We start from the raw sequence: 27,856 nt of genomic DNA, 5'->3' as shown, positions 1-27,856 counted from the left end.
CCACCTAAAACAAAATGCTGAGAACCGCTGCAAGGTCAGGTCGTTCCTTCATCAGGCACCTCCCAGGGAAAGTTCTCCTCCCAGACATGGCCCCCAGCCCTCTTCTGGAAGTCACTGCCCCCAACTTCTCTTTCAAAGACCCTGTCAAGGACCGTTGTGTTGTTTTTCTTAAGAAACAAACAAAAAACCCTCCCTCACCTAAAGATACGTAAGAGCATAGAGCTGTTATCCAGGTTTATGAAACTCTTGCATACTAAAACAGACATTCACTTGATCCCTCACTGTTCAGACCACTGTAACCCTGTGGCCGTTGGGCTGCTGGAATTGGGGCTGCTCACCAACACCCTGCGATGGGCCAGAGAGAGCAGGGACTGGTTTGGACTGTAGCCCCAGGCTTCCTTCTCCTCGAGGGAGCCAGAGAGTCCTGCTTGCTCTTGCTCTGGGAATGGGAATTCAGACTGAGATTCCTAAAAAATACGTCACTTCATCCCTCTAAAAATATTTCCTTTCAGAGTACATAACTCCTGCTATTAAGTTTTCAATTTTTCAGTAAACATATGTGCATGTATATAATTTGCCAGTCTCTTTCATTTCCACAATGGCCTACTTTTCTAGAAGTACTATTAAAAGTAAAATGCCAAACGGCAAGACAGAATAACGCTAGACAACACGTACATAACAAGACACTTTTTTTTTCTTTCAGGTGAATTTATCTATGTATCTATTTATTTATTTCCATTCCAATTTTATGTCAGGCTATGGAGAAGGATCCTTAGATGCCATATTACCGATTCTTCAAGTCATGGTTACAGACTTCTTTCTCTGAACATTTTTTCTAGCCTTACCTAAAGGATCTATGGGTTTTTTCCCAATTATTTCTGTAATTAAATTGTATCTGTTGTGATGACCTTGAGGGTAGGAACGAAGCATAAACAAACCGGATAATGATGGAGCCCAAAGGCAGTAACTTTCAGGAAGCTTGAAAAAAAGGGATATGTATTTCTCATTTAAGCAAGGTGAAATGAAAGAGTTGTCTACAGTGATTTACCTGCTAAAGGGCAAGTTTTCAGCTATGTACCTATATGCTTTTTCCTGCCACCTCTTGCCAAATGGGAGAGAGATAAGATGAACGTTTCCTCTTTGTAAGAAACAAATTTTGTTAATTAAACAAGTTCCTCCTTAGATGGAATAAGCTGCCAGTTGAATAAAAACCACCCAAATTTTACAGAGGACATATAACCAACATGCTCTTTATTTATTTGTGTACACAACTAAAAACAAGCCAGTACAATTAATGGGAAAGAACCTCTCTCATGCAAGTACATTAAAATTCTGTTTTAGTCACATAGTTTAACACGAGAAAGAAAAAACAGCAGAATTAGTTTTCTCTAACATGTTATTAAGGACAGAGCCTATTTACCAGTCAAATATTAGATGTCCCCATGGAATTTGACAATTTGCAAAATATACAAAAATATATCACCTAGGGAGAGTTGCAGCTGTAAAAAACGAGGAAGAATTTCTGACTAAAACGGAACATGACTTATTTTGTCCTAATTGCTTAAAAAAATTCATAAATACAATGACTAGGCTAGAAACAATGTTCCCGAGGACTGTCCTCACACATTGGCACGTGTAGAAGCCTGGATAGATTTTCTGTTGGCCCCATTCTTTGAAGATCTGTCATCTGTGTTGGTGAAGAGTCACAGCCTTTAGATTTGTGCACCGACTGGGTTGGCAGGCTACTTATCCACAGGTTCTTCCTCTTACTGTGGCTAAAGTTGCGTGTCTCAGACCTCCTGTCAAGTGCAGAAAGTGTCTGGAGCTGGAGTGCTCCTGCAGCGAATGCAGCGCTGTCCCTGAGTTTGCTAGGCCTTTCTTTATCCTGTCAACAGCTCCCGGGGGACGCGAGATCAATGGAATCAAATGTCTCCCCTGCTAACAGCTGGATCCAGGTACCACAGATTTCTCTGTGACCTCTCCTTAATGGAGTTGTTTCAGGCAGAAACTACTTAGTATTTTTAGAATTGCCTTCCCGTTTAAAACAGAAAAATCCCTCTTCTAAAATCCAATTTCAGCTTTAATAAATATTATTTGTCTTTTATATGGTTATACTTGGATACCATCACACTTGTGCAGCAGACTATACAAATGCCTGGATATTTCCGATGCTCTCAAGTACTGTTTGTGCTCCTCTAGAGGCTAGAAATCCCGGGCTACTGACGGGATCTGCACACAAACATAGCCAAAAGGAAGTTCCCGTGCACTCTAGCAAGCTTGACGCCCTGGATTAATCTACTTGCTGCTGCTGAAGGGAGTCCTACCTCTCCTCATCTGCCCCCACCCATGGAGCCCTGTACCCCACTGTGTCTAGTCTGACTCAATTTAGCTTGCAATGTGGGGAGCAGCATTTTTGCAGCGTTTGTTTTCTGGAAGTTGTGTAAGTTGATTAAATTATGGCAAGGTCAACGAGCTATTAGGTTGGCTCAGCTTCTCCTTGGTCAAACCACACCTACTGCTCAAGCCTGCTCCCGCCTTGCAAAATTTGTGCTCTCATAGCCACTCATCTCAGTGTAGGGAGGTGCTTTCTGCGGGATGGCAACACAATGCCAGCCAACACCTTTCTCTGACAACTGCTGCTTCCTTGCTGATTTTACACCAGGCAAGGACTCGTTTCTCTGCTGAAGTCTAAAGGGATGAACTCCAGTCATGCAACTATCTCCAACTACTACATGCTGACTCAAGAAACCTCACAAGTCAACCTCCTGTCAGTCCTGCCTGCGGCCCTATGTAAAGATCTTCCAGTATTCTGAAGCAAATGGGCCCATATGTGAGGCAGAAATTAAGAGTGTGATGTTTAGGACTAGTAGCTAGATTCTTTTTCCTGTTTGCTAAGACTTAAAGAAACTGGAAAGGAGGGCCGAAATTCAGCATGAAGTTGGATTCTAGTAAGCTTAATAGGTCTGATTCAGAACCTTGTAATTATCTTGGGTTTTGTAGCACCAAGTAAATGTTTGGCACTTAGAAACCAAAAACATATGGCCCTCCAGATTCTACTGAAATTTTAAACAGATGACTAAAGTAAAAGAAGTTACCTCAAATTCAGAAGGATACCTCCCCTGAATTGTTGTTTTTCGTCCTAGTTACTTTTTCGGGCATAAGATTTACAGATAAGTCTGCCTATTGTCCCTTCAGTAAAAGCTGCATTTTAAGGTAGCTTGTTAAATCGAATCCCTACTGATTCTTCAACACCATTTTAACCCCAGCCTTCCAAACTAAAGCGACCCAAGTCTGAGTTCTCCCAGAGGTACAGAACACACCAAGGCAGAACGCATTCCTGCCCGTCTTCTCCAGTTGCATTCTAGGCTTCAGCATGGCAAAACCACCACTTTTACAAAGGAATGGAGCAACACGGATGTGAAAACTGAACTGGACCACATACCAGCGACCCTTAAATAATATGTTCCTTTAAATGAATGCAGGGTCACCAATAGAAGGGACTACTAAAGACAGAAATAATATGTCATAACTCAGAAGTTTCAAAGGAGTATACAGGCAGTATGTACATTTCCAAGTACAGCAGGCACTGTACTGGATGGAAGTTCTGTTGGGCTGTGCACTTCCTCCTGAACTTGTACTGAACTGATACCCTTGCAGAGACTGAGCTCCAAGACTTAAACCAATGAGATGTAAGTTACAGTGGGCAAAGGCAGCATTGAGCTTACAACTGAACTACAGGGTAGCTGTTGAGTTTTAGTGTTCTTTCCAATTTGCATCTTATTTGATCTTTCAAAACCTTCCCTGAAGTTTCATCAGAAGCTGGTAGGCATCACTTCCTCTCCTGAACTCTACCGCTACTTACCGCAAAGGCTGCATCTCAGTTCTGAAATAGCTGCGTTTTGCTATCTGGTGGAGGCATTCTCATTATGCATAGACCAGCGTTGCTTTCTCTGTACCTACATAGCGCAAATGACAAGGCACCGTTTTCAGCGAATGGATTGAGAATTCATCCCAGGACCTGCAGTTTACCACAGGCAGCCTAGAAGCAGAAGGCAAGGGCTTAAAGAGACAAGGCCCTTTAATAATAAACTGGTCATGGTTAGTTTATTCAGATCACATACTGATACAGTACATCTGGTGGGTAATCTCAAGAAAGAGGAAACAATGGCTCCTCTAATTGGGCATGGAGCTCAATCTCTGTGGGGATATCGGCACAGTGCTAACTCAGCAGGAAGACCACCGCCTAACAGAACTTCCATCCAGTGTGGATACGACGATCTCCCTGATGCGTACAGGATTTTTCTAGTGAACATCTTGATGCTGGTATACTGATAAACAAAAAGAAAAAAGAAAACAAATAATGTCTTTCCCCATTTCCTTTTTTCCTTGTTTTTTTTTTTTTTTTTCTTCTCATGGGTTCTTAAACTCCACTGGGAAGTGGTAAATAAAACCACTTTATTTTTATTACCAATCAGTTTCTATTTAACATTTCTGACTGAGCCTCTTCCTTACAACCCTTTTTCCTAATAGCCTACCTTTTTTTCAACTTTCTTGTAATTGATTTTATTTTTATGATAGTCTATTAATATTCTGTTTTGCTTCTTTTTTATCTGACTTTAATATTCTCTCCACAATGTCCCCTTAATTTTAGGTACTCGACTAGAAAAAGCTGGTCCTCAACTAGTGTTGTGAAGCCTATTTACATCTGAGTTTTATTGCAGTCAAAACCTGCTTAATATATAAAATACAGTCCCTTTATTGATATTTCAAATCCTTCTGTCCTAAAGCATTGCAGTTATGTTCCAATCCTACAATCAGATCCGTACAGGTAAACTACTCTACTGACAACACCTCACTGAAGTCATACAGCTCTCAACGTACATCCAACTGTAGAAGACAAACCAACATTCATATTTAGTCCTAGACAACATAACCTTCCTAAAGCAAAATGCCATTAATAATATTTGGCTATACCCTGCTAATGGCCAGTTTTTTACTGTCATTCCCACCTTCCCAGCATATGAACAGGAATTATTTCTCTTACAGCTCAATCTTTAAATTAATCACTTCCTAGGTTATTGGAAGTCCAAAGTAATCTGTAACAGTTCTGGTTCTAGGATGACAGGCTATGATATGTTTCACCAACAATTTCTGATATGACAAAGCAAATTGCAGATTTTACACCAGCTATACAAGACTTTTTTATTAGATACTACTGTAGTCTTGTGGATCACATAATCTTGCATTTTTGTTTTTCTCCTAAAATTTGCTTATGTATATATACTCATTTTTAAAGGTTGTGAACTGTAGTTTTTACTGGCTAAAAACTATTTCTGACATTATTGTACTATTATGTCAGAATAAATGTGACTTCTGTTCCTAGTTACAGCTTTTGTTTCCCAGTGTTGTTATTAAAATAAAAAATATGAATTGCAAAAATGCTTCTTCTCCTTTATGGATATGTTACTTAACTTGCCAACAACTGATTCTAAAGTAGAATCACAAGAGACTATGTAAACAAATATAGACATTTTAAAACCAGAAGTGGGGTTTGGTCTTTTTACTACCCTGGAAAAAATGAATTGTGACAGAACGGCTTTGGAATTAATTTACAACTTGCTATTAAAAGTCACCTGAAGGCACTCTCAACATACCAGCAAAAGTAAATGGGCTTAAAATAAGACTACACATCACACAGTAACAGCAATCTTCCACTGACAGGGAAGATACTGCAGTCTTCCTCCACCATAACTTCCTGATATTAAATACACATTTTCTCAATGCGTTTTTTCCTGTTCTGTAATAAGTTTCTAGGCTAAGCCTGGGCAGTTACTGCAAGGTCATAGCGCTGGGCTGATTGAAAAGCACTGTTTATTCTCTGCTCAAAGAAGCTGCTGAAAATCCTGACCACGTTTCTGTTTACTAGTCACTAACTTCTCCATAGGTTTATCTGGGTAGCCTGTGGTTTCACTCAGCACAACTACAGACATATGAGACTATGCTCACTGTATCTCCTAGGTAATTCTCAGTGATAATTACATTAAATCTTGTAACAGGAAGGTAGGTTTGACTTCTCCAGTCCAATGCTTTTCAGCCTCATTCACAGACTCCCTGGAACACCACATGAAAGGTAACTACAAAAAACTCCTTCGGCAGGGGGGTCCACAAGCTCAGGGTCAGCATCACTGCCTCCGCCTACACACTGTCCTACCACTCTGCACGTGCACTTGGACGTGAGGCAAGGCCAAGCTAAAGCTGTTGCCCTTTACAGGAACCCTTCACAAGCTACGTGGTGTAACAGAGAAACAGGCCCCACTAATAATCATTTCTGTATCATCGTATACTTATATAATGCTTTAAACATATTTCCTGCCTTCGTTCAGCAACCCAAGAGCTCCCGGTTTCCTTTGTGTTGTGTAACATGAGGGGCAAAGCAGCAAACCGACGCTTAGGGGAATCTTATTAATTCCCCTTAACATGACTAAAATAACATCTGCTGGCACAAATGCTCGACCTGCGCCGAGGCCTGGCTGCCCGGCTCAGCGCTGGGCACGCTGGTACCATCCACGCTCCCGTCGGAAGGACGCGGGGCATTAAAATCCTACTCGCGGCCTTATCCTCCGTGGGTTTTGTGTTACAGCAGAGGCAGAGGGGCTTCGTAGATCCGAGCTCCCCCCGGGTCGGCCAGCTGCGAGCCCGCGACGGCCCCAAAGCTTATGCAACGGCCCGCGGGATCGGCCATTGCGGTGCGGCGCCAGAGGCCGGCGCTGACCTGGATCCCCCGTCCCGCAGGAGGGGGGCGGCCTGCCCCGCCGGCTCCGGCAACCCGGCGGCGGTGCGGGGCCGCCGCCAGGCAGGGCCTGCCCGGGCGGGCCGGCTCCCCTGGGGACGGCGCGCCGACATCTTAGCGCCGGCGGGGACAAAGCGCGGCGGGGCTGGCTGCTCGGCCGCCGCGGCTGTCGCCAGCCCTGAGTGACACCCCCGCCAGGGAGATTTCAAACCAGCGCGGCTCCAGCCCGGCGCCTCCCGGGCACACGCGCACCGCGCCGCCTGCGCGGCGGGGGGACGGGGTTGGGTTGGGGGGGGAGGGGATGAGGGGGGGGGACAACAGGGGAGAGCGCCGCCGCGCAGCTGTGCCTCTGCGCCTGACCCCTGCGGCGCGGGCGGGCAGCCAGGCCCCGCGGGCCGCCTCGCCCCGGCACGGCGGCGGGGCCGCCTCCCCGCGGCGCGGGGGCCGCGCGGGCCCGGGCCGGAGCAGGCCGCGGGCCCTCGGCGGCTCCCGCTCATTGTTCCTCGCACAAGCCCTGGCAAACAGGAAGCCGCCTCGGCATGGGGCGCCCCCCCCGCCCCTGGCGGGTGACTGGCAGGCCGGGCGGCCAGTGCGAGCGGCAGCGACGGCGAGGCGCAGCCAATGAGGACGCGCGCGCGGGCGTAGGCGGGAGTTCCGGGCTGGCAGGCGGGCGGGCGGGCGGCGGTGTCGGCCGGGCCCCCTCTCCCGCTGCAAGCCCCACCTTTCGGCTTTCCCGCACCGTCAATCAAAATAGGAAAAAAAAACCCGGAGTAGGCTCGGGCCGCCGCCGCCGCTTCAGCCCGTGAGCACAATAAGCATGTCCCCGGCGGCAGCCGCCTAGCCCCAGCCAGCAGGGCCTGTGTGCGAGCCAGCCAGCCTTGCCTGCCTGCCTCCCGCCCAGCCAGCCAGCCAGCCGGCCGCTCGCACTCACACCATGACCGGTACGTACGCACCGACCGAGCCGCCCCGCGGGGCTCCCTGCTTCTGCTCCTGCTCCGGCCCTGCGCTTCCCCGCTCCGGCCCCGGAGCGTCCGTGTGCGAGCGAGGCGAGAGCGGCACTGAGAGCAGCAGCAGGAGGAGCAGGGGGAGGAGGGAGAAGAGGGGCAGGGGCAGCAGCACGGGGAGGAGGAGGAGGAGGAGGAGGAGGGCTCCGTGCGGGAGGGCGGGGGGAGCGCTGGGGTTAGGGGGGGGGAGAGGGAGGGAGGGAGAGGGAGGGAGGGGGGTGATCGCTCCCGTCAGTGACTCTCCCCTCCCCCTCCCCGCTGTGCCCGCAGCTCCCGAGAAGCCCGTGAAACAAGAGGAAATGGCTGCCTTAGACGTGGACAGCAGCAGCCACAGCGAGTATCTCCAGCACGGCAACGGCGCCGCCTCGGCCTCCGCCGGGGCGGCCGCCCCCCAGGTAAGCGCAGGCCCGGCCGGGCCCCTTCCCCCCCTCCCCCGGGTGACACGTTGTGAGCGGGTGCGGGAGCCGGTGCCGCCGCCGCCGCTTCCTGTGTGCGCGTCTGCGAGGAGCCCGGTCGCTGTCCCGCACTAACCGCCACCCACTTTCTCTCCCTGAACCCGCCCATTGTGGGTAGGACGCTCAGCCGTCACCGCTCGCTCTGCTGGCGGCCACCTGCAGCAAGATCGGCCCGCCGTCGCCGGAGGAGGATGAGGCCGCCGCCGCCGCCGCTGCCTCTCACTCTGCCGGAGCGGTGAGTGCCCGCCCCGCCGCTCTCGCACGGCCTGCCGGGGGGAGAGACAGCACAGCCAGCCAGCCCGCCCGCCCGGGGGGAGGGACGGGACACACGGCACTGCCCGCCCGGGGGGAGGGACGATAGCAGGGCCGACCTGCCAGGAGAGGGGTCCCCGGGCTCCCCTGCCTCTCCAGGAGGAGCCGGGCTCCCGGGAGGAGGAGGGAGCCAAGCTCCCCCCCTCCCCCGCCATTGGGAGCGGCGCCTTCATTTACTTTCAAAAATGGGGGGAGGCGGGAAACCTTCCTCCCCCGGCCCTGGCATCGGAGCGGCTCGCTCGGCACCCGGCGAGGCTGGGAGGCATCTCACCTCCACCTGAGCGCACCCCCGGTATCCTCTCCTTAGCTCTCGGCCCGGAACCGCGCACCCGGGCAGGAGCACAAAATGAAGGCTGGCTGTAGGGAAGGATGTAGTTAGAAGTAAAATGGCTGTTTAGAAGCGAACGCGGTGGTGGAACGCTGCTTCCTGTAGCGACGCTGGTTTTTCTGGGCGCAGTTATCATGCGGTCCCGCGTTTTGCAGACTGAATTTCTGACCTTATCTCTCCCATGCGCTGTCGGCTCTGAAAGGAGCCTTGATGACCTTGGGACCTTGTGCGATGAGATGGATCTTGTGGACTAGAAATGTATTCTTGTTGAAGCTAGTTTAACCGTCTCCATTACAAAAGCCTAATGGAAACTCGTACGTTGCATAATTGGTCTAGCTAAACTCTCCTCTTGACTTATGCTCCTAAAGTTGAAAGACATGGGGCATTTCTAAATATCTGATACCTAAAAATATCGGTATATTAAAAGGGAGTTCCAAAATACCTTTTAAAATGGCATGATGAAGTATTTTTTGGCCTTAGTCTTTGGGAAATTGCATATATTACCTCTGATTTTTTTTTTTTTTGTTACAAAAAGGGCTTTAAAACAAGTGAAAAAAGCTCCTTTTTTTGCCTTTAAAGTGAGCCTTGTTTTTTAAGCTTGCTGTAGAACAGCCTTGTATGTTTTTAGGATTCTGCAAATAGGAAAAACTTCAAAGTGTTATAGTGGTGGATGAAATGGCTTTGGCAAACTTTTAATGAATGTTAAAATGTTAAGTTTACTAAATGGTCGAGTGCTACACTTTAAAATACTTTTCATCTGTACTTTTCAGCTTACTTTACATAAAGGGAAGCTGCAGCAAAATAGTTGTCTGAGGTCATGCAGCAGGTTGTAGACTAATGACAGAGCTTGAAAATGTATTAAGATCCTGACCCCCTTTCAAGTGTCCTTTCTGCTGAACCTGTTTATTTTCTGAAGCAGTATACTTTTGCACACCTTTCTAGACATTAGGTGCCTGATACCTCCAAAATTTGTGTCGTAATACCAGATGCATACAGTGCTGAAAAGTGGAATGTTGGATCTGTCTCTTGCATAAACATACACATTGAAAAGTGAATGATAGCTTGCTTTCCTATATCCACCTTAAGGATGTTCTTATTTTAAAGCTGGAATTGTGCATCTTGAGAATGGGCTGATCTCTTAGCATGAGCAGTGCTAGGTCCGACAGGGTGCTAGAGTGCTGGTACAGGACAAATGGTTCCTGATAGTTCAAAATTGGCAAAGCAGTTTTGAAATAGTACTTCTTTATTCCTGTTAAATTCATCTGTTGTTATGTTTACATATAAGGGGCTTTTCAGGGCAAGGTGGAAGCAATTCAAGAGGAGCCAAAAACTTAGTTAAAACTAAATATGAATATAAACTCACTCACTACTTTTCATACATGCAGATAGGCCCCTCCTACATATCTGCTGGGAGTTAGGTTATAGGATTCTGTTAATTTTTACACTCCTACAACATAGCTCTTGAATGATTCAGAATATTTTGGGTGGAAACTAAATATAAATTGGAGGAGATACCTACAGTGGCTGAACTAGACACTGGAGTTCATTAAGATGACCTTAGTAAAGCGAAGGGAGGGACTGAAGTCCCTGAAATATATTCTGTGTGAAAAATAGAATGCTGAAAGGGATTTAGTGCAATAAAGTTTTGGTTTTTTTTCTTTTTCTGGTCCCCTGAGTGTATCTTATTGGGGGGGTGGAAGAGGGAGGAACGAGCTAAAAGGGCTTAAATTGTAGGTGGATGGAAAATGAAATCTATATGCATGGACACAGACATATTGTCTTCCTGGGGTTTGTGATGCTCATCCCTTTCCCAGGAGTATAGATGAATCAGTTTGGTATCTGTTTATGAGTGATGGTGCCTAATGTAGCTATGGGGAGGCAGTCCTTTCCCAGTATCTTCCGTACCCAGACTGCAGTTCTGACTGCTGAATGTCTGGTAGATCTACCAAGCTATATATATGGATAGTAGAAGTTAAATTAGGCGTTTCCTTTCAGAAGCATTTGAAGAGCTTGCATGTATAAGGATAGTAGTGCTGTGTTTTTGAGGTTATTTTGTTACTGCTTTACTGATGTTTGCTTGGTAGGAACTGACAGGGCTGGAGCCAGTATGCTAGGCTAGCCAGTTACTGCACGCTGCTTTCCTGGCTGAAATGGTATGCTGCAGCTGTTCCCCGAGAGACCAGGAGCATGATTTAAAAGCAACAGCAAAACTCCCATAGGAAAGCAGGGAATATTGTGTGTTGGAGATTTGGGGAAGAGCTGGAGCAAACGTGATTGTGTTTACTGTGATCTGGTTGGCCCTGCTTTGAGCCCAGATGACCTTCAGAGGTCCTTTCCAACTGAAATTATTCTATGGTTCTATGTTGGTATCTGAATCCATGCCTGCTGTTTGAGTGGATGCCACTTTTGTGCCACTGAAAGGATGAGTGTGGAAATAAAAAGACTAATGAACGTGGCAATTGCTTGGTATGGAAAGCAGGTGAAAAAGTTGACAGAACTAAACTCAACCCTCTTCTCCCATCCTGTCAATGAATGGGGCAGGCTGTCTCTAGTCCACAGGGTTTTCAGCTCGGCCCAGGATTCTGGTTAGAGCTATATTTACTTTTGGATGACAAAATACTAGCAGGCATTACTGCTGATCTCTTTTGTGCATTGATGGAAATTGCAGTCTTTCAGCTTAGGCTTTGACACTGTGATTTATTCTGCCTACGATCATCCAACACCAGTGCTTTGTGTTTTGCCTGCTGGTGCTTGGTTTTAATGTAGATGGCCTTGAGTTTGTGGCTTTCTTACCTGAGAATCTTTTCCTTGGTTGCCATACTGCTGCATCCATGGTTGGTTCAAATGTTTGCCATGGAAACTTCCCCTCGAATATTGCTGCCTGCTGGTATGTATGAAAGCCTTGCTGGGGGATATGCACTGCTGCCTGACCTAGAATGACAGCTCATATGTTATGACCTCTGGATATCTTTCCCTCTCTTGGGAATTTAAAGTCTGAGAAGTTTTTAGTTTGGGTCTTGCTTTTTAACTGTTTAACACTGACTAATAATTGTACTGTAAACTTTCATATTTAGGTTTCTTTTTCATTTAGTTATAAATACTCTAGTTTCATTCCAGTTTAAACATCTGCAAAGATTCTGGCATTAGTGAAAAGGAGAAACAAAGCAGAAGGTGGCAGAGCTGTGCGTAGGGGAGAAAACAAAAGAGGAAACAGTTTCTAAAATTTAGGTCCAACAGAGTCTTGATGGTCAGTTGTATGGTCGTCGCACGATCAGATGGTTGTTTAAGAAGCTACAAGGTTGAGATGATAACCAGTTGTTTATGTTCCCTTACTTCATTGCAACACAAAGTTAAAGACACTCGCTTGAACTATCATGCTCCCAAGGGCCATTCTTATGGTTTTGGTGGGCATGGCTGGGATAGGTGAGGGTACAGCGCAAGACTGATGTGTGGGGGGGATGGGAGGACTGGAAGGTGGGTGAACTGAGAAAAGTGGCAGGCTGGCTGAGAAAGCTGTTGGCTCTGACAGCTGCCAAAGAATGGGAGCTGTCAGATGACTGCCCCAGTTGCGGTATGGAGTTGCATCTACTGTGCTGCAGGCTGCACTGGTTCTTCAGTCTTTAAAAAAAGCAAGGGGGAATGATTTATTTGTGTTGCTGCTTACCAACAATATGTGGAAAACATTTGGAGAGGTTAATAATTAGCAATGTGGGGCAGATGAGTGTCGTTTCTCTGCTGTAGACAAAGCATTTGTTTGTATCTTTTACAAATAAAGGTTGAAGTGTTATAAGACTATTTTGGCATATCTTGAGCTTTAGAATTGAGTATCAATGCTTCACAGAACTTAATGAAAATTTGTAATTCCAGTTTGTTTATGCCTCAGAACATTACTTTTAACCATTTGAGATGCAACTACCTTAACCTTAGTTTAGGTGGAAATCGTAATAGTGCTGACAGGATAGAGAAATATGGAGGCATTTTAAATTTCATGTTTTCCTCTAGGCAAAAACATGGTTGAATGCCCTGTGTCAGAGTTATCCATACGTCTGAGTTCTCTGGCCTACATGATGGTTTTGATGAAGGTCAAAGTTATTTTGACATCCATTTTCTCCTTTATGTGTGATAATATAGCTTCCTGATGGTAAGTTTCTGGATGTGAACAGATGTACCAAAATGTGTTCAGCCATCATAGAAAAGTCAGTCTGGGATTGTCTTGCATCTCTCTATTTTATACTTTTGCAAAAAAAGAGAAGTTTCAGGTAGAATGTAGTGCCTAACAGTATGTTTCCCCTGCTGCTGTCCAGAAGCTCACCTTTTAAAATGTTCCTTGATTTTTGCATTCCAATTATGTGTTCCTAGTGCTGGGTCAGAACCAAGTGTAGAAGTTCTTTTACTGGTGCTTTAAGGATGTTCTTAAAAAAAAAATGTTTCATTTCTCTTTACAGTTTGAGAGAAAGTAAGAAAATATATCTTTAAAAAGAATTCCATATTTAAAGACAGCATAAAACAAAAAGTTCTCTCTCTGATATTTAAACATGAGTAAAAAGTATAAGATTTCATAGAGTGGTTAAGGCTGGTAAGGTGGTTGACCCTTGCTCAAAGCAGGGTCAACGAGAGCAGATTGCTCAGGACTGTGTCCAGTGGGTTTTGACTATCTCCAAGGATGGAGACTCTGCAACCTCTCTGGGCAGCCTGTTCCAGTGTTTGATCACCCATACATTAAAAAAAAAAAAAAAAAAAAAAAAAAGAGAGAGAGAGAGTTTTTTGTTATGTAATGTGGGACAGAGTCAAAAGCCTGACTAAATTAGTGCTAAATAATGTCCCCTGCCTAACCCCATCTACCAAGCCAGTTGTCTCATCACAGAACGTTGTCAGGTTAGTTAATTAAGCATCATTTAGTCTTCCTAAGTCTAGGCTGACTACTTCTGAACACCTTTTTTTCTTTTTCTGCAATGTTGTTTTATTTTTTTTTTCCAAGGTTATTTTCAAGGTTATTTGCTCCACTGCCTTCCCAAAGATCAAGTTCAGGTCCCAGGTCCTCTTTCTTGCCCTTCTTGATTGGTAGAGCCTTCAGCATCTGAGTTGAAGGCACAAGAAAAATGAACCATTTTACACAAACTTCTGTGCAAAAGTCTCATTTGGCATGCATGTAGAGATTAATACACATATATAGATTAAAAATTAGTAAACAAATGAAGTTACATACAATCTGGTTAAAAATGCCTCCTTGATGCCATGTCCCATTCCGTAATATTGCAGCTTTCTTTTTTCTACTAATGCCACGGACATTGTATTGTCTTAATTTAGACCGGTCCAGAACTTCTGCTGATTAAAAACGAGCTATTAAAGTTTTGTGTCCAGTTGTCTATCTCAAGCAAAAATATGTAGATGTTCCCTAAATGAGACACAATTAAATGTTAAATACGTTTCACCAGATTGGAATTGTCTTTTAAAATAACATTTTAAGCAGCCCCAGATAATACTTTTTCCCTGAAACATTCTTTGATTCTCTAAACTTTTGATATGGGCAAATGTATTTCTCTGAATTGAGTGACTTCATTGGCAGAAGTCTGAAACATGCTACAGAATTAATTTGCCTTAACAAGCAGCTTTGTGTCAGTTGAACCACAGTGACTGATGTTGAACATGTTTTTAACCTATGTCAAATACAAGATAGAATGTATTAGCTCATACCTTAATGAAAGAGTTGAAGCAAGTGCATTTTATCTTACATTTGTAATGACCTAAGAATGCACAGATAGTTTACTGTAGCTTGGTAAACACATGGTATTAAACTCCTGCATTAGAGCCCTAACTCTTTCATAAAACAACAATTTGGATGAGGCAGTGGCCAATCTTGTTCATTAGGTATGTGATTTTTAAATGTTTAGGAGCTCGTGACTCATTATCTGTCCACCTCTGCTCATTTTGCTGATGCTTTTGCTCCAGGACTAAATGGGGCAAAAGTGACTTTCTGAAAAGTGCAGCAAAAAGCAGTCCACAATAGACTGGCACAAATAAGCATTTGGTAGTTCTTTAGCAATAAAAATACTGAAGGCTAATGGTATGTGTCCAGTTGATCACATTTGACATGTTGAAATGCAGGTGCCTTCAACATATACCGGTTCTTACAGGGGTGCTTCTGTCCTTTCCAGTTATACTTTGCGAAGGGTATTTTATTTTTTTCGACCCAAATCCCATCCCTCAACATGCTTTAATGCACTTTTTAAAGGTATTTTTATCTTCTGTATGTGTTTCTCTTGTCTCCTTCCACATTTGACCTAATGCTGTTTTAATTTTCTTTAAACAAATTGAACGAGACAATTATTAGATTTTTATTTATCATGGCCCTTCATTCTTCAGGGATGAGAATTTCAGCTGAGAGAGATCTCTTTTATCTTACCCACTGGAAATTGTACACGGCTTGTTAAAGAATCAAAAGACAGGCTGAACAGCCGTTCTTGATTCCACGCTTTGGTGGTACTTGACCAGTCTTCAGGTGGATGTATCATTTGATTTTAATCCTTCCAGCGCCTTGTGCCAGCTACTCTCTTTGCTCTGTTCCTGTCTGTTTCTCTTGTTTCCTGATACTGCTTCCAGTGAACTCCCCGTTGCTTCCTGTTCTCTCCTTCTTGGCTGAGTAGTGCTAACACTGAACTTTCCTCAGATCTTTGTCCCTTCCTCTTGACACAGAGCCTTTGGATTGCAACCGTCCAGCCTTCTCTTAAAGGAGCAGCTTCCAAAGAACTGCCGTCTGAGTATCAGTTGATAAGGAAAAGAACTGTTGCTTTATCTCTACCTCCTAAGTATTTTTCACGGATGACTGAGAGGGCAGCAAACAAACTGGTCTGGTAGGACTGCACTGTAAAGATCAGTAATCGAGTGGGCTGTAGATGTTGCTCATGCATCAGTGGTAAACTTTGAGTTACTACAACAGTGCTTACTTGCTTGAGGATGCAGTGAAAGGTTACTACTCTTTTTAGTAGGTAAAGGAGTTCAAGTCCTACTAGCTCAACAGAGTTTGAGAAAGGGTATAACAAACTTGTCATGACAGGTTGATCACCAGCTGAGGTTAGAGATCATCCTTGAATATACTTTACCATACAGGATTTTTTCATGCTTTAATACCAGTAGTTTTGATAGCTGCCAGATAGCTTCTTGAAAGCCTCGCCCTCTTTTTGCCCCTCCCTCCTCATGATTCATCTGGTGGTGTCTGATATAGCCAGCTGTAAAAGCAACATGTGAATAACAGGCATTTCATGTGCTGTGTGTAGCAATAGCTTCATATGTGCATGGCTACCCTGAACTTCTCCATGGACTGACAAGTTCATCTGCTAAAAAAAAAAGTGGCTGTATTGAGCTAAAACCCTTACAGAGCAGGATTTGAGGGAAGATTTCACTAGATCATGAAAAGGTGAGGAGAGATGTGTGTCCAACATGAAAAAGTCAAAGGCCATTGAATGGTGATATGGAAATCAACATATGTTTAGGGAGGAGAAGAATAATGTAGGCCATTTCCCTATTGTGAAGGAGACAGGTTCCCTTTGAACTACTTCTATGGAGGAGACATAGACATAGTGCTGTGTATTAGGTCAGTCCAGTTACAGCCTAAAGGTTCACCATTTGCTTGTACATAGTCGTAAATCAGTGAGAATTTATCAGAATTGTAATGGTTCCCATTACTTTTTCTTTCTCTCTTGTTCTAGTAGATACTATCAGCATATTACATTACACATTTATTTCATAATGACACACATTAAACATGCAACAGTCATATTTTTGCTTTTGGTATTTTCTGACTGGTGGTTACCTATGACTTTTATGGGTCTTTTGATACTTTATAAGACCTTCAGTTAATAAGTATTTCTATACTAGTGAATTGGGTAGTTTTGAACTTTCTTAGCAGCATTTCGGCAACCAGTACCTATGAGTAAACAATATTAAACACAAGAGTATAAAGCTAATGTGGTAGCAGAGGAAAATGTAGTTTCTTGCCTTTTTCTGGACAAGATGGTGTTATATGGAATACTGCATAATTTTTTCTAATTCACAAATTATAAGATTGAAAGACTAAAGGATTTAAATATGTTCTTTGAATAAAAGGCTAATCAGTATAAGAGGAAAAGAAAATAAAATGGAATTACTATTACTTCTTTTCCTGATCCTTGAAGCATTCGTGCCATAAAATTAGTTTTGTTCTGGTGATGCTATATCTATTTACTAATGAACTACCTGAAAGATTATATATAAGTTTGAGGGCAAAAGAAGGCTAGCATTCTTTTTTTTTAATTCACAATTATTATTTGTACAGCTCCTGAGAGGAATTTAGAGCCAAGATGTGTGTTTCCTTATTGGAAATGAAGCTTGCCAAGCACAGTAAAACTATTTTTTTTAATAAGTACTCAGACTTAAATAGAGTATTTTTCTTGTACGTGTAAACATTTTGGTGTCGCAGCTCAGAATAGGATAAGAAAGTGAAACTAGCAAAGTCCCAGCCTACGCTGCGGACTAAATTCGCTCAGATGCATGCCGCAGGATTCATTCAGGCTGGCTAAGTCTCAATGCCATGTTAGAGAAGAATAAACTGTGTGCTATATTTTGCATATCCAGGTTTTATTCTAAAGAAAGTCAGAGCGCAGCATCAGAAGGAAGCTGCGATATGCTCTGGTAACTTCCCTACTAGGACTGATCACAGGGTCAGTGCAGAAGGACAAACTAGAGCTTTTCTTTCTGTGTCCTGTGGACTCTGCCAAAGAGACAAAATTTGTTTCACAGAGCTGAACGAGTTATAAGACAGTTACTTACTTGTTGATAAATACTAAGCTATTCCATTGGTTTACTGCAGTGCCATAAAACAGATAAGGAGAAACTTAACTGCATCTTTTTTAGATTAATGGTTATTTACAGTATCAAGTTGGTTGACTACACAAATCTGTGCTAAGCATTGCAGGATGTTAAATCTAATTGTTAATACTCTATTCTGAAAAAGCTTGCTTTGGTAAGGAAAGGTAAGTGCAATTTACCTTTTCTTTGCTGAATAAGAAACAAAAGGATACTACATCAGCCCTTAGGTTCTTTTGTCTTCAACTATTTGGGGGTCTGTTCTGAAACATTGACCTTTTCTATTGTTCCAACTTAATGAAAATAGATTCCCCCCCTCACCCCCCCAGCGGATACATATGACTAATCTAACTGTGATTTCAGTGTAAAAGACCTTCGTTTAGAGGCCCTCTTCCCTGGTCAAAGAGTAACTCATACAAGCTTATAAATACTAGGACTTTGTATTATGCGTAACTTAAACTGAAGCTATCCAATCTTTCAAACCATGTGACTAAGTCAGCTCTTAACACTCTCCACACTGCTGAGAGTCACAACACGTACATCTATACCATATGTAACACGGAGTCAAAAGGCAGTGGAGCTCCAGGACGTACAGGCGACACTAGCTTCGTGGTGATTCCACCACTTCTGTGCAATAGGTGCTGGGCTAGGTAAAGAGCGTAGCTGAGTCCCAGGCTAACCTGGTGATGACAGCTCCAGCAGCCCCTGCCAGCTCCCTTCTTCCCACAGCCAGGGATTTGGATTACCCAGCAGCCCCCACACCAGAATAACCCTGCTGCTGGTCACCTGACGTAGCCGTGGCACAGGAGCTGCATTTGACCTGCTCGCGAGCCACATGCAGCTCACAAACCACAGGTTGGTTACCCTGACTTAGGCATTAGCTCACTTACAAAATCTGTATTTCGTAGTTCTAATCCAGTTGCTGTTGTTCATATGGGCTGCACTGCATGTTTTCCAATAGTGTATCAATCTCTAGCGTTGAATTGCATGACTGTTCTAGCATATAGTCTGTATGTCTTCTGTTTTAATTTTGTCTTTTTTGTCTTTCTTTTTATTCAGACAGGGGATTTGGCTTCTGTGCAATTAACAGGAACTCCAAATAGATGGGAGGTCTTGTCTGCAGCTCCTGCCACTATAAAGGATGAAGCTGGTAATATAGTACAGATTCCAGGTGCTGCCACAGTAACTTCAAGTGGGCAGTATGTCCTTCCTATTCAGAGTTTGCAAAATCAACAAATCTTTTCTGTTGCACCAGGATCAGATTCGTCGAATGGTACAGTGTCTAACGTACAATACCAAGTAATACCCCAGATCCAGACAGCGGATGGTCAGCAGGTTCAACTTGGCTTTGCAGCCTCTTCTGATAATAGCAGTATAAATCAAGAAACTGGTCAAATTCAGATCATTCCTGGCTCTAATCAAACCATCATTGCCTCTGGAACACCTTCAGCTAATATTCAGAATATCTTGTCACAGTCTGGTCAAGTCCAGGTTCAGGGAGTTGCGATTGGCGGTTCGTCTTTTCCTGGCCAAGCACAAGTAGTTGCTAACGTCCCTCTTGGACTGCCAGGAAATATTACTTTTGTACCCATCAATAGTGTTGATCTAGATTCTCTGGGACTTGGCAGTGGTTCTCAAACCATGACAGCAGGCATTAATGCAGATGGGCACTTGATAAATACGGGACAGGCCATGGATAGTTCAGATGCTTCTGAAAGGACTGGTGAGCAAGTTTCTCCTGAAATTACAGAAACCGCCACTGATAATGACTTATTTGTGCCAACGTCATCTTCATCACAATTGCCCGTTACCATAGACAGTTCAAGTATATTGGAACAAAATGCAAACAACTTGACCACAACTAGTGGCCAAGTTCACAGTTCTGATCTTCAGGGAAATTACATCCAGACATCAGTCTCTGATGACACGCAGGCTCAGAATATTCAGGTCTCCACAGCACAGCCAATTGTACAACACATACAGCTTCAAGAGTCTCAGCAGCCAACCAGTCAAGCCCAGATTGTACAAGGTATTGCGCAACAGACAATCCACGGTGTGCAAGCAAGTCAAAGTATATCTCAACAGGCTCTTCAAAATCTTCAACTGCAGCTGAACCCTGGAACTTTTTTAATTCAGGCACAAACAGTGACCCCTTCTGGGCAGATAACCTGGCAAACATTTCAAGTGCAAGGAGTTCAGAACTTGCAGAACTTGCAAATTCAGAATGCACCTGGTCAACAAATAACTCTAACCCCTGTGCAGACTCTCACTCTTGGTCAAGTGGCAGCAGGTGGGGCATTGACGTCAACTCCAGTTAGTCTAAGCACTGCTCAATTGCCAAATCTACAGACAGTTACAGTAAACTCTATAGATTCTGCTGGTATTCAGCTGCATCAAGGAGAAAATGCTGGCAGTCCTGCAGGTATTTATTTTACTCTTTTTGGAAAAAAAATGTTGTTTATTATTGCATGTGATTGGTTTGAATGGTGATAATCGTAACGCTGTCTTGCTGCAGACACCTACAAAATACAGTGGGTTAAACATGGTGACGATAGATTTTATTTGAAACTGCTGTTCCATTAGAAACTGCTGTAGTGGTAGAAGATAGTCCCACCTCACTTCTTTTAGTATAGGCTTCTGTAACTCTTAACTGGTCATACTAATTAACAGCACTTCTAATACAATGTTTATCGGTGCTTATAAGTCTTAACCATGTGGAAGATCTGCATACTAAATTGTGGAGGGGGAAATCTGACTGTCAGCTACTGCTCTTCTAAGACAGCAGTGTCATTAGCATACCCCATTCTCCCAGTCCTGAATAGATGAATTTTTAATGGAAAATCCAAATATTTCTGTTGATACAGTATTTTTTCCCCTGAAAATTTTGAGGCCCCCTGAGGTGCTGTTATTGATCTGCTGTTTTGTAAATTTGTTTCCTACTGATTTAATATCAGTGTAACTACCGTGTACAGAACTCACCTAAGCAGAAGTGAAACAAGCATGTAAATATAAGAATGGAGGCTGTGCTTAAGAACGTATGTGAATTTCCTGTATTACTTATTTGCATTATTTTTCAGAATGTACAGTTAATGATAAATTTCGCAGTGTGTTTTATCTCTGTGAGCAGAGAGGAAAGGCAATTTTTTTAAAACAAATATTTCTTAATGTGAGAAAAATATATATCATATCATAGAATGGTTAGAGTTGGAAGGGACATTTATTTTTGGTAAATTCGATACAGTGCCTTCCAAATTTCAAGGCATAGCTACCTAAAAGAAAGAATAAGAGATGGCAGAGGTTCAAGACATTTTGCTGCACCAGAAGCTGTTTAATCTCATCATTGTGGAGTTGTGCCCAGGCTAGTTGTGAGGGGCAGAGTGAGCAGTAGAGGTAATTTGGGAGGGAACTGTTGCACAAAGTAGCTTGGGAATTGCTGTTTTTCTATAATCATGTTATCCAGGGCTCTGGTTCATTAAGATACTGAAGCGTAAACGTTTAAGTAAAACATAAATGTTTTGTATTGTATGCCTATGTAAGCATGTGAAAAGAATACAATGTTAAGTGAAAAATGCCTAGAGGAGGAAGGAATTTGGCTTGTTTCAAGAGCTTCCTGATTATAATAACTTGCATAGTTACTAATATTGGTATATTCTATGTCAGGAAGGTTGTTTTCCCTTTGGAATCTAAAATTTTAATTTGAAATAATAAGGTGGAATGGTTTTCTAGTTCTATTTGTTTTGGAGATGACTTCTATGTTATGGACTTACTAAGGCGAAGTTACCCAGGCCTAGATAAGCCTGCTCTTCATTGGCTTGTAGGCAGCAGCACTGAATAGATGAATGTGCTGCTCACAGCGTTTGCTCTGCTGGGTAATCTTGGTTCTTAAATTTTCTATTTCCAGTGACCACAGAAAGTCTTGTTTTGACTCTGTCACACCCTGTTACCGATGAGGACAGTGGGTGTAGACATCAGTAACAAAAAGTGTGCATTGTGCATGATAATACAGCTGAAGTCAGATGTCAGAACCTGTCTGTTGGGAAGAGGGCCCTGTGGCTAATATGTAATAGAAGAAGGATGAGAACTTCTTTATTTCTGAGATTTAAATTTGGTATAGGATCATGTAGCTAATGTTATTGCTTGTGGGGCAACATAGCAGAAACTTGAGAAGAAAGATAGAAAGGAAAAGGAGAGAATAACCAAAAGAAAAGACACATGAAAAGGAAGTTGAGCCTGCTGTGTGTATTACTTTGTCTGTTGATGGTCCTTGAGAGTGTTTTAATGGGGCTTCATAATAAAATGCAAGAGAGTTTCATCAAGCATTCCTTAAATGTGTTTTCCTGTGAGGGATTTCACATGGGAAGGGAAGAGAGTAAATGGGTTATATGAAATGTGATTAAATAGGCAGAAGCGGTAGATAAGTAGCAGAAACTATTGCCTGAAGTGAATAGCTATAAACACCTGATTATATTAAGGATGGGGTGGAGATTTATAGTGACATTCTTCCTACTTGTCTAGGAATAGTAAATGGACTGGAAGGTATTAAAACTGCCATCCCCTAAATTTGGGGAGAATTTAATTGGTCCCTCCTTTATGTTACAAGAAACTCACTTTTCCAAAGTAATGATCAATGTGAAACCCTTTCTAACGAACAGAATCAGACTGAATTATCTTGATTGACCTTCAGTGTCTTTTCCATATGTGTCTGGTATTTTCTCTATATCGAAGTTGATCTTTTTCAGTGATGTTCCTCCCCTTCTTATTTATAACCCCTTACAATATGGTATGGAACCCTTTCGTAGGTTGAAGAACAAATATGCAATTAAAAGCAGATAGTGAAATTATAAAAAATGTTTTTGCAGTCAAAAATACATTGCTCTTTTGATCTGCAAATAGGGAAAACCAGTTTGGTTTTAAACTGAAAGAGGAAGGTATGTGGAAGGGATGGCAGAATGAGAGAAGTTAAAGCTAAAGGGTGAGAGGCTACTTGATTCCTCTTTTCTGCAAACTACCAACAAGCTTTGAAGCAAGATAAGAGGGTATATTTTCTCCCTCCCCAGCCCAGATAATGCACTTCCTTCCATAACAAATACAGTCGGGCTGTATTTTCTGTTTTCATTTAGCAAAACTTTTCTACCTGAGGCAAAAATAAAAAGAACATATTCCTAGTCTTGGATCAGAGATGGTTGGTAATTATCTGAAGTCCAAATAACATAGATTGCTCTGTTAGTGGTGTAGCTGTGAAAACCATAGGTTAGGTTTTGGATTTTGGTAGCTACAGTCCATTGTGTGAGAGATGTTCTGCCAAGCCTCACTGTCCAGGTAAGCAGCAGAGGACATCTTTACTGCTGTTATGAGTGTGTGAGAGGAAAAGATGTCTTTACCTAGATCCTACGTTTTGATTACATACTGGAAAGTAATCACAACTGTAATACAAAGCTAATAGCTTTGTCCAGTAAATGTACAGTTTTCTTTGAGAAATGTCCAGCAGTTATGCTTCTACCAAAATGTCTGCTTTACCAGGTGTACATACACAGAGACTTCCATTGCACTGAATTTGTTCTGAAAAGTTTTGGCTGAGCTTGTTTTATATTAGAAGGTTTATTAGAGCTCATATTCCTCCTCATTGTGTGTAGTGTTGTCTTGCAGTGAAGAAGGGAAGGGTATTGGTCAGTCACAGCTGAAACTTTCTTCAGCATTGCTTTTCAACACAAAAAGCTGCATGAAATAATATCTAAGTGTTAAACACTGGCAAAGAGAGATCTTTCTCACCTGTGCTCTGGCTTTGGACTTCTGGTCTTGAGAGGAAATTAAACCTGAGAAAGTTCTGTACTAGTCTACTCCTTTTGCTGGCAGTTTGTAATAAAATACTGTGGTGTGTGTAACAAAAAGAGCTATTGCATGCACTGTTACTCTTTAGGAGCTTACCTGTTCAAGAAAGGTATTTGTTTTTACTAGCAAGTTTATAGATTTCTTCTTCAAACATTTCCTATAAAGTAACATTCCTTTTGGAAAAATACAGAATACTGAAATGTACCAACTTGGTTTCCATGTTTCTGATCCTGTAAGTTTTGTCAATTTGAAAGAATTTTAAAGTTACTGGGCTTTTTTTTCCCCTAATGCCATTGTCCAGACAAAGGAGACGTAAGAGCGTTAATCAAAATCTAATTGTAATAGTGTCTCAGCTAATTTATTAATGCACTGAATCACAGGTTTGGATTGGTTATTTCCTGAAAAAAGTCAAATTTACAAGGTCTTATCTAGGTTGCTTATCTTTTTCTAAGATGCTGGATGTTTGTTTTTTTTTTTTATACTTATTTTGACTATTCCAGTAGCATATGAAGAAACTAGCAACTGACCTGAAAGAAAGTAGCATTTGCTTGAGAAGGGACTTTGCTGCTTATCAACCCAAACACAGTCAGCCAGAAGATTCATTTATTTAAAAATAAAGAAACTACAAACAGTTTTCCAGGTTGGTCTGTAGTTGGAATGAAGTCAGAGAGATTCCTTTGAGTTGACTCAAAGTGCCACTATGAAACTGAGGTGTTCATCTCTACATCTTTCTTCCCAGCTCCTCCTCTGCAGGAGGAGTATACGCAGCTACTTATGGACTCATCTGCCTGCTGCCATTGAAGCTTAGTCTTGCCTGTTGATCAACTTATACCAGCTGATAGAGAGTGGGAGTGGTTGGCTATTTGTGGTGGGGACCTCATTCCATTCCTGCCAGGACCTGAAGTCTTTGTCATGCTGAAGTGATTTAGCTATTTTAATTTGACCAAAAAAATTGGCAGACAATTTTCAAGGTAAATAGTTGCCCAATTCACAACTTACCTTTCATCTGCTGGTACCTTGTGAGGCTTTGGCCTAACATCTGTTAGGCAAAACAGTCTAACCCCCCAAACAAACAAAATTAAAATTGGAACATTTACGGTTTTACTTGCAGGGATGGTTGTTTCAATATTTCAATGCTTTTGTGGGAGGTAGTGCAGAATGCTACTTAAAGCACAGCTTTCTTCTGGCATCTAGAACTTTATAAAAAGTTTTGGCTGTTTTTCAGTATTACACAACTTAGCCTTTTCTCTTTACGTTCCAGGTTTTAACCTTATTAATTTTACTTTCAGTTTTGCAGTTTTTTTCCTTCTGAGGCATTCTTTATACCGAGCTTTTGAGAGAAGGGCATGGTCTGTTGTGTTTTAGCCCCAGCCAGCAACTGAGCACCACACGGCCGCTTGTTCACTCCCCCCACAGCAGGATGGGGGAGAGAATCAGAAGGGTAAAAGTGAGAAAACTCGTGAGTTGAGATAAAGACTGTTTAATAAGTAAAGCGAAAGCCACACATGCAAGCTAAGCAAAACAAGGAATTAATTCACTGCCTGCCATTGGCGGGCAGGTGTTCAGCCATCTCCAGGAAAGCAGGGCTCCATCACATGTAACGGTTATTTGGGAAGACAGAATGCTGTAACTCTGAACATCCCCCCTTCTTTCTTCTTCCCCCAGCTTTATGTGCTGAGCGTCACATCATATGGTATGGGATATCCCTTTGGTCAATTGGATTCAGCTGTCCTGGCTGTGTCCCCTCCCAGCTTCTTTGGTGCTCCCCACCTTCTTGTTGGCAGACCAGTAGTAGAAGCTGAAAAGTCCTTGACTGCTTGGCAACAACTAAAATATTAGTATGTTATCAACACTATTCTCATCCTAAACCCAAAACACAGCACTGTACCAGCTGCTTATGAGAATATTAACTCTATCCCAGACGAAACCAGGACAGCGGCGTTATTAAGAAACTGAATTAAAAAATGCAGGAAATAAACTGAAGCAATGATGTTAAGTAAGTATTTTCATCTGACAACATCTGGTTTTGGCTATCCCATTTACATTTGAGGCATTTAGTTTTCATGTCATAAAATCAAAATAGTTAAAAACAATTCCCCTGTTGTTTTATTTTTTATATGAAAAATTAGGAACTCTGACAAATTTGTTAGTGTAGGAATTATAGCCATATATGTCTTTATGTGAAAATAGTTTGTTTTCAACATGCTTAAATTACATTCCTTATTTTCTCATCATTTTCAAAGGAAATTAATAAATTGTGGAAGAATTAGACTACCGTGCTTATATGTGTTTCACAGTATTGCTTGTAACAGCGTATAGTAAATTATCTCACTTCAAGTTTAAGAAAGTTTGCATAACTTCAGTTAGTCTGATTATTTTTTTTTAATGCAGTATCTACTGCCATGGAATAGATTTACATTTTTTTCTTCAAATTCTTGAAAAGATGGAATTGTTGCATCCTTCCTCTGTGTCTATGCTTCATGTGCTTTTCTGCTTTGTGTTGCAAAACAGCTCAGAGTACAGGCCATGGTGGTGAGGTAAAACTTTGTTGTAGGTATGTTACTCTTAAGTGAATATTCTGTCATGTATGCTGAGTGTCTGGTGATGTAACTTGGATTTTCAAGGTTAAGGAGGTTAGCCTGAGTTGTCTTAGGCTCAGATATCCTCAGGATGTTCACAAAAGAATATATTACCCAGTTTCAGGTACTCATTCCTTTTTCATTTTTCAAATACCGTTTTTACAAGATACTCCCGAAGCAAAAGGAGAACTATCTTACCCCTGTGGGGGATGTATGGCAAGTATCCATGAAGTGAAAGAGGCAAGGGATTTTATTTCCAGTGCTGCTTCAACTTAAAAAGAAGGCTGGAAACTCACCTTTTGTCTTTTTGCAGTCTCAGCACTTTACGTCCATTGTTTCAGTTCTGTGCAGTTTTCTTGCCTTTTGAACCTCCTGGCAGGATCCCATACTTCGGTTCTGATCTCTCAAGCTAGCTTGTCAGTGCATCTTGCTCATAAAAAGCATCTGAAGTTTCTACCAAGGACAACGGCAGTCTTTTCATAATGCCAGGAATGCTCACCAGGATTCTGGTTGTGATTGCCCGCTTGAAGATAAGGCTGAGTTGTAGATGTGTTGGTTGTCTCTCACTACTTGTAGAAGACACATTTTTTTCAAAAGGTAGTAATTTTTAAGGACAAAAGAGGGGGGAAATACACATTGTCAGTGACATGTCCTCATTATTTATCATACAGAAAGGATAGTTCTCAATCTGCATTTAAACTTCATGCCAGTTTTTAATCTGTGTATTCCATGTGTGTTTTGTACTTTATTTTTATTAATCAAAGTGTTTTACTGTATCCTACTAAGTCACTTGCTGTGCAGAACTCTCAAGTATATCAACAATGGCGTCATCATTGATTTAAAAAAAAATTACTTTTGTATCTAACTGTTCCCATAACCTCATTTTGAGTGGCATTAATTCTTTCTGTATTTCTTTGAGTCTTTGTTTACCCTTTTTAACTATTATCGCATTGCTGGCTTTTTTCTAACCCACTGGAGAATTCCTGTGGTCTCAGGCTTGCAGCATTAAAACTGCAGAGAGCTCTTCAGCCTTCTCTTAAAATTACTGCTTGAAAATTATCCTAATCTGTTGATTTATTAAGTGTTTATTTCAGTAGCTGTTTTTACATCTTCCTGACTTACTGTCAGTGGGAAGCTTTTCATTCTTATATAGTGATAGGACCATTATTTGGTTTTACCTAAATACGGAACAGAAATACTTATTGAACGGTTCCTGAATTACTGCAGACAATTCTGTTGTTTGACCCTAGCAGCAATCTAATACTCTTTTGTGTAGGAATACTTAACCCGCTGGTCACAGAATTGTGTGTCCTCCTGCTTTCATTACCTATTTCTGTTGCCTTGTAACTTATTACATAATAAAATGCCTGAATTCACATGTAAGTTTTGGGGGGAAAATCAGAGTAGAAATCACTAACCTTGTTGAGTTTCCTGTCTGAAAAACTTGGACAGCTGACCAACTAGTAGGGAGAGTTTAATTTAGGTAGTTTAGTTTAGGAAGTTTAGTTTAGATGGGAATGAACAGGGATAGTGTGTAAGAAATTTGAACATCTTTATTAAAGCTTCTTCACATCCAGAGATTAAGGCAAGATGAGTCAAGATACTGAGGGAATGTGGGTTGCCCTGTAGAGAAAACTGAAAACCAAATTAACAAGAGAAGATGGAAACGAGATGGGAATTCACATCTGTTTTCTTGGGAAGGCTGGAAAGGGAAGCAT

At 42.4% G+C, this 27,856-nt stretch overlaps 1 protein-coding gene across 1 annotated transcript in view; it reads left to right on the top strand.

Annotated features, from left to right (window-relative positions):
• Positions 1–7,569: 7,569 nt before the first annotated feature.
• The window catches only part of SP3 (Sp3 transcription factor), a 36,998-nt gene continuing 16,711 nt past the window's right edge, over positions 7,570–27,856 (top strand). The window contains exons 1-4 of the mRNA XM_082484191.1: positions 7,570–7,731; positions 8,065–8,189; positions 8,368–8,484; positions 18,790–20,152. Coding sequence (XP_082340317.1) covers positions 7,725–7,731; positions 8,065–8,189; positions 8,368–8,484; positions 18,790–20,152 — 1,612 coding nt within the window. The 5' untranslated portion in view covers positions 7,570–7,724. The remainder of the gene's footprint in view (positions 7,732–8,064; positions 8,190–8,367; positions 8,485–18,789; positions 20,153–27,856) is intronic.

Source organism: Vanellus vanellus, assembly GCF_965231255.1.
Source record: "Vanellus vanellus genome assembly, chromosome: 5".
Lineage (NCBI taxonomy): Eukaryota > Metazoa > Chordata > Aves > Charadriiformes > Charadriidae > Vanellus > Vanellus vanellus.
The sequence above is the reverse complement of the archived record's forward strand: the minus strand, read 5'-3'. Positions and strand labels throughout refer to the sequence as shown.